Genomic DNA, 7,843 nt, shown 5'->3' with positions numbered 1-7,843 from the left:
CCCCTCTCTCCCTATCTCTCCCCCATCCCTCTCACTCCCTCTGTCCCCCATCCCTCTCCCTCTCCCTCTCTCTCCCTATCTCTCCCCCATCCCTCTCTCTCCCTATCTCTCCCCCATCCCTCTCACTCCCTCTCTCCCCCACCCCTCTCTCTCCCCCTATCTCCCTCTCTCTCCCCCATCCCTCTTTCTCCCCCATCCCTCTCACTCCCTATCTCCCTCTCTCGCCCCATCCCTCTCTCTCTCTCCCTCCACCACCCCCCACTCTCTCTTTCTCTCTCTCTCCCTTCTTTCTCCCCCTCTCTCTCCCTCCCCCACTCCTCCACTCTCTCTTTCTCTCTCTCTCCCTTCTTTCTCCCCCTCTCTCTCCTCACTCTCTCCACCTCACTCCCCCCCTCTCTCTCAGTGTGTTCCTCCAACATAGAGCTGCAGCCAGTATCAGGGGTACAGGGTAGTCTACGTACCCCCTTCTATCCCAGCTACTACCCACCAGACACCAACTGTACCTGGACATTCACTGTGAGTGTTATACTGTACATCCCATTCTACTGTCTTATATTGTTTTATACTGTCTTCTACTGTCTTTTACTGTCTGCTACTGTCTTCTACTGTCTTATATTGTCATCTACTGTCTTCTATTGTCTTATATTGTCTGCTACTGTCTTCTACTCTTATATTGTCTTCTACTGTTTTCTACTGTCTTCTATTGTATTACACTGTCTGCTCCTGTCTTCTACTGTCATCTACTGTCTTCTACTGTCTTATATTGTCATCTACTGTCTTCTACTGTCTTATATTGTCATCTACTGTCTTCTACTATCTTCTATTGTATTATATTGTCTTCTACTATCTTATATTGTCTGCTACTGTCTTCTACTGTCATTTACTGTCTGCTGCTGTCTTCTACTGTCTTCTATTGTCTTATATTGTCTGCTAGTGTCTTCTACTGTCATCTACTGTCTTCTACTAAGTCATAACATGGGACCATTCTGTTTTATTCTGTTGTATTCCATTTTATGTGTGTGTGTGTTTGTCTGTCTGTCTGTCTGTCTGTCTGTCTGTCTGTCTGTCTGTCTGTGTGTGTGTGTGTGTGTGTGTGTGTGTGTGTGTGTGTGTGTCCTAGGTGCCCTCTGCAGACTATGGACTATCTCTGGAGTTTGAAGGTTATGAGCTGAGCAGAGCCAACTATAACCAGGCCTGTACACAGGGGCAGTGGATGGTACAGAACCGCAGGTACACACACACACACACACACACACACACACACACACACACACACACACACACACACACACACACACACACACACACACACACACACACACACACACACACACACACACACACACACACACACACACACACACACACACACACACACACACACACACACACACACACACACACACACACACACACACACACACACACACACACACACACACACACACACACACACACACACAGAACAAACAGGTGTGTGTATCATTTGATCTGTGTCACTGCCTCAGGTTCTGTGGGATGAGAGGTCTCCAGCCGTATGCTGAGCGCCTCTACCTCCTCTCCACGGCAACCAGAGTTGTCATGACGTCCGAGGTGTCAATCACAGGGCCTGGACTCCAGGTCCACTACAGCCTCTTCAACCAATCAGATCGTGAGTCTGGGGCCTGGATGACAGACATTGGTCAAGGGTTTGACCTCAGACCTAGAGTTAGGGTGAAGGTGCTATAGGTAATCTTTCTCTACAGACTGTCTGTCTGTTTAACCAATCAGATCGTGAGTCTGGGGCCTGGATGACAGACATTGGTCAAGGGTTTGACCTCAGACCTAGCGTTAGGGTGAAGGTGCTATAGGTAATCTTTCTCTACAGACTGTCTGTCTGTTTAACCAATCAGATCGTGAGTTATTTTGAACAAGAGGTGTTTAGGGTGATTTTAGAGTTGTGTGCTGAAATGATGTTCCGTGACAGATGAAGAGATGAGAAAGTGGAAGAAAGGATGTGCTGGTGACATACAGGAAGGTGTGTTTGTATTACATACTACTGGTCGTAACAGGCTGTTGAGGGGAGGACGGCTCGAGACAAAGGAGCCAATAGAAATGGTATGATCCACATGGAACCACGTTGTTGATGTGTTTGATACCATTCCACTGACTCCATTCCAACCATTATTATGAGCCGTCCTCCTCTCAGCAGCCTCCACTGGGTAGGAAGCATATTCATAAATAATACTTCCGACATCTGAAAGATGTTCATGTACTCTATTTGGGTGTCTTGAAAGTGCGTGTGTTCATGTGTTGCAGCCTGTCCTGGTCAGTTCCTGTGTACTCTAAATGGTCTGTGTGTTCCAGCCTGTCCTGGTCAGTTCCTGTGTACTCTAAATGGTCTGTGTGTTGCAGCCTGTCCTGGTCAGTTCCTGTGTACTCTAAATGGTCTGTGTTCCAGCCTGTCCTGGTCAGTTCCTGTGTACTCTAAATGGTCTGTGTGTTGCAGCCTGTCCTGGTCAGTTCCTGTGTACTCTAAATGGTCTGTGTGTTCCAGCCTGTCCTGGTCAGTTCCTGTGTACTCTAAATGGTCTGTGTGTTCCAGCCTGTCCTGGTCAGTTCCTGTGTACTCTAAATGGTCTGTGTGTTCCAGCCTGTGACGGCATCAAAGACTGCCCCAACGGACTGGACGAGAGGAACTGTGGTCAGTTTACCAAGCTAAAACACATTCATAACATTCAAATTGTGAAACATTTATAAGGCATTTACATTTCATTGAGCCTTGTGCATGTAGCTATGATTGTTCAGAAGGCCAAATCCTCACTGGAAATCTCGTGGAACTAAATGTCTTCACATTACTCAATGACATCTAGCGAGATGAGAGGAACATTCAACAATTAAAAATATATATTAGTAATTATAAAAATGTTAAAATAACCTGTTTCAAATTAGGGACAATCAACGGGCTGTATAGCATATATCATTAGCACCAAATGGCTGATTGATTGACACTCAATTTGTGTGTGTGTGTGTGTCCCAGTGTGTATAGCCCAGTACCAGTGTCCAGAGGACAGTCAGTGTGTTGACTACTTCAAGGTGTGTGACCAGCACCCAGACTGCCTTGAGGCCATGGATGAAGAGAACTGCACAGAGGGTAACTGTGTGTGTGTGTGTGTGTGTGTACAAGGTTGTGGTGTATTGATACATAATGTGTGTGTGTCTCTAGGTGTACAGTGTACAGACAAGACGTATGTGTGTGTCTCTAGGTGTACAGTGTACAGACAAGACCTATGTGTGTGTCTCTAGGTGTACAGTGTACAGACAAGACCTATGTGTGTGTCTCTAGGTGTACAGTGTACAGACAAGACATATTTGTGTGTCTCTAGGTGTACAGTGTACAGACAAGACGTATGTGTGTGTCTCTAGGTGTACAGTGTACAGCAAGACATATGTGTGTGTCTCTAGGTGTACAGTGTACAGACAAGACCTATGTGTGTGTCTCTAGGTGTACAGTGTACAGACAAGACCTATGTGTGTGTCTCTAGGTGTACAGTGTACAGACAAGACCTATGTGTGTGTCTCTAGGTGTACAGTGTACAGACAAGACCTATGTGTGTGTCTCTAGGTGTACAGTGTACAGACAAGACCTATGTGTGTGTCTCTAGGTGTACAGTGTACAGACAAGACGTATGTGTGTGTCTCTAGGTGTACAGTGTACAGACAAGACCTATGTGTGTGTCTCTAGGTGTACAGTGTACAGACAAGACCTATGTGTGTGTCTCTAGGTGTACAGTGTACAGACAAGACATATGTGTGTGTCTCTAGGTGTACAGTGTACAGACAAGACATATGTGTGTGTCTCTAGGTGTACAATGTACAGACAAGACGTATGTGTGTGTCTCTAGGTGTACAGTGAACAGACAAGACCTATGTGTGTGTCTCTAGGTGTACAGTGTACAGACAAGACCTATGTGTGTGTCTCTAGGTGTACAGTGTACAGACAAGACCTATGTGTGTGTCTCTAGGTGTACAGTGTACAGACAAGACATATGTGTGTGTCTCTAGGTGTACAGTGTACAGACAAGACATATGTGTGTGTCTCTAGGTGTACAGTGTACAGACAAGACATATGTGTGTGTCTCTAGGTGTACAGTGTACAGACAAGACGTATGTGTGTGCTGACGGGACGTGTCTGAAGAAGCCAAACCCAGAGTGTGACTTCATCACCGACTGTCCTGATGCCTCCGATGAGAGACACTGTGGTGAGAGAAGAAGACACACACACACACACACACACACACACACACACATACACACACACACACACACACACACACACACACACACACACACACACACACACACACACACACACACACACACACACACACACACACACACACACACACACACACACACATTTATCTATCTCTGCTTGTGTGTGTGTGCGTGTGTTTGTGTTTCCGTACCTGTGTGTGTGTGTCCTCTTGCCAGACTGTGGTCTGAGGCAGTTCACCAGTCGCGTTGTGGGGAGGAGTCAACGCTACTGAAGGGGAGTGGCCATGGCAGGTCAGCCTTCAGATCGGTGGACGTCATGTCTGTGGGGGGGCTCTGGTCTCCAGCCAATGGGTGGTGTCAGCTGCCCACTGTTTCTATGATGACCGGTGAGTACAGGAACAGAGCAACAAGAAGTGTTCTCATTCTCCTTAGCCTCCCGTCCTCTCATCTCCTTCTCCTTCTCCCTCTCCTCTCGATTCCTCTCCTATTGACTCCTCTCTGCTCTCCCCTCTCCTCTCCTCTCATCTCTCCTCGCTCCATCCCTCTCTTTCCCCCTCCACCACCCCAAGTCTTTACTTTCCTAGCGTGTAAACAGAAAGAGAGAGAATTAAAATGTTCCCTCTCTCCCCATCCATCTCTCCTCTCCCCCAGTCTCTCTCCCAGAGCGTGGACAGTCTACCTAGGTAAGTTCCTATTGAACCGCAGCAGTCAGATGGAGGATGCCATTCGGGTGCAACAGATCCTCCTGCACCAGTACTACGATGACGAGACACACGATTATGACTTGGCTTTGCTGCGACTGGAGAGACCTGCAGCTCCAGGCACCCTGGCCCAGCCCGCCTGCCTGCCGTCACCTACACACCAGCAAGAACCTGAGCTACTCTGTTGGGTCACGGGCTGGGGCGCGCTACGTGAAGGAGGTGAGAAGGGAGGGAGGGAGGGTGTTTAGGGAGGTTTTATAAAGGCAAAGATCTTTTCATGTATTCAGTTCTATATATTCCTCCAAACACTTGCAGCAGCACAAATACTTAAAAAGGAAAATGTATTTTAAGAAAGGTAACCTATCATGCCCAATACGTTTCCACCAGTTGGATGAACAGTAAAGCTTGATTCCAGATAAGGAAGACTACCTGTAACTCTCCATGGAAACACTGTGGTTGACCTCTCACCGTTGACCTCTCACCTCTGACCCCAGGCACTCCCAGTAACGTGCTGCAGAAGGTGGATGTGCGTCTGGTGAGCGAGGAGGCCTGCTTCCGTTCCTATGGTTACATGGTCACTCCCAGGATGTTGTGTGCCGGCTACCGCAGCGGAGAGAAGGATGCCTGTCAGGTACAGGAAGTGGTTTCAGAGTAGACCCACACACACTCAGTGCACAGGCTGATTGGTTGGCACCCCAGGTGAGGGAGGGGACAGGGGGTTCAGAGTAGACCCACACACACTCAGTACACAGACTGATTGGTTGGCACCCCAGGTGAGGGAGGGGACAGGGAGTTTCAGAGTAGACCCACACACACTCAGTACACAGACTGATTGGTTGGCACCCCAGGTGAGGGAGGGGACAGGGGGTTTCAGAGTAGACCCACACACACTCAGTGCACAGATTGATTGGTTGGCACCCCAGGTGAGGGAGGGTACAGGGGGGTTCAGAGTAGACCCACACACACTCAGTGCTCAGATTGATTGGTTGGCACCCCAGGTGAGGGAGGGTACAGGGGGTTTCAGAGTAGACCCACACACACTCAGTGCACAGACTGATTGGTTGGCACCCCAGGTGAGGGAGGGGACAGGGGGTTCAGAGTAGACCCACACACACACTCAATGCACAGATTGATTGGTTGGCACCCCAGGTGAGGGAGGGGACAGGGGGTTCAGAGTAGACCCACACACACACTCAATGCACAGATTGATTGGTTGGCACCCCAGGTGAGGGAGGGGACAGGGGTTTCAGAGTAGACCCACACACACTCAGTGCACAGATTGATTGGTTGGCACCCCAGGTGAGGGAGGGGACAGGGGGTTTCAGAGTAGACCCACACACACTCAGTGCACAGATTGATTGGTTGGCACCCCAGGTGAGGGAGGGGACAGGGGGTTTCAGAGTAGACCCACACACACACTCAATGCACAGATTGATTGGTTGGCACCCCAGGTGAGGGAGGGGACAGGGGGTTTCAGAGTAGTAGGAGCTGGGAAAAGAGAAAGCAGCAAGTTCAATGTCCTTTAACATCTGGACCTTTCTGCTATCGTTTAGCTAAATTAAAACGTTTTCATCTTCTCTCTCTTACTTTCTCTATGCTGCCTCCCTCCCCTTTCTTTCCCCTGTCTCTTTTTCTCTCTCTCTCCCTCCCTCTCTTTCCCAGGGTGACTCGGGTGGTCCGTTGGTCTGCCAGGAGAACTCGGGTCGTTGGTTCCTAGCGGGCGTGGTCAGCTGGGGAAAGGGGTGTGGCCGGGCCGACTACTACGGCGTCTACACCCGCGTCACCAAACTCACCGGCTGGATCAAAGAACACATCTCTGGACCTGGCTGACCTTCATCATTCTCACCATCATCATATTCCCAAAACATTGTTATCATGTAGTAATTGATGTGATCTATTCTCTGTGTCAGTCCTTAGTATATTTACATGTCCGTCAGGGTTTTAACAGTGTCATTGACCTTCTGGCAGTCTGGCACCAAAGTTCATCAACCTAACAAGCAGACTTTCTGTCTCCTCTGGGCAAATACACTCTCTGCAGTATTGGGCTCTACATTCAACACTGCCACCTAGTGGAAGTTGTTAGAATTTCAACATAATACCATAAAATACCATGCCAAGGCAATAGGCCCCTCAAATTCAAATCTGGACCTTAAAGCTCCACTGCTTTTGTTCATTCTTCCCTAATCAGGGATGGATTTACACCTGCGACACCAGGTGTGTGCAATTAATTATCAGGTAGAACAGAAAACCAGCAGGACTCTGCTCCTCGTAGGGTCAGATTTGAATGCACCTGCAATCGTCCTTGATTCCTTCATCAAATGTTTGTCTGTTTATATACTGCTGTGGATTGGAATGGGTAATGCACAGATCATTTCAGTCAGTGCACTACACTTGAAATGCTGATTGCTTTCAGTGTATTTCATTACATGATCTAAGGTTTCTGATGAAAGCCATTGAAGGCCGAAACGTCAATCTTTAAAATGGTGAGCGTGACTTGCGCTGTTTCCTTTTCAATTAAATGATGTTCATCATTGAAAATTAGAGCCAGAGCTTGTAAACCTTTCAAAACATGAGGGAATCTTAACTGGCACCCTATTCCCTCTGGGCTCTGGTCTAAAGTAGTGCACTATATAGGGAATAGGGCACCATTTGGAACGCCAACCATGAGGGTCGGAGTCATCAGGAGGTTAACTGGCACCCTATTCCCTCTGGGCTCTGGTCTAAAGTAGTGCACTATATAGGGAATAGGGCACCATTTGGAACGCCAACCATGAGGGTCGGAGTCATCATGAGGTTTCATCAATAAACCAGCAAAACTGTAAGGGTTTTATTGGAGTGTTAAATTAGAACGGGATGTTTCTGAGTACTGTTGGGTCTGGTACCCA

General features: G+C 48.2%; 1 protein-coding gene across 1 annotated transcript; it reads left to right on the top strand.

Moving 5' to 3' along the window:
• The first annotated feature begins 409 nt into the window (after positions 1-409).
• On the top strand, positions 410-5,613 carry LOC135538447 (transmembrane protease serine 6-like). The gene is given in 10 exon segments (XM_064964348.1): positions 410-516; positions 1,121-1,230; positions 1,509-1,651; positions 2,633-2,683; positions 3,020-3,133; positions 4,125-4,241; positions 4,474-4,508; positions 4,510-4,643; positions 4,909-5,177; positions 5,453-5,613. Coding segments are annotated over 9 exon segments (1,041 nt in total). The 5' UTR covers positions 410-516; positions 1,121-1,213.
• Positions 5,614-7,843: the final 2,230 nt, after the last annotated feature.

The sequence above is a fragment of the Oncorhynchus masou genome, unplaced genomic scaffold, assembly GCF_036934945.1.
Source record: "Oncorhynchus masou masou isolate Uvic2021 unplaced genomic scaffold, UVic_Omas_1.1 unplaced_scaffold_9657, whole genome shotgun sequence".
NCBI classification, from domain to species: domain Eukaryota; kingdom Metazoa; phylum Chordata; class Actinopteri; order Salmoniformes; family Salmonidae; genus Oncorhynchus; species Oncorhynchus masou.
This window is presented reverse-complemented; position numbering and strand designations above follow the sequence as displayed.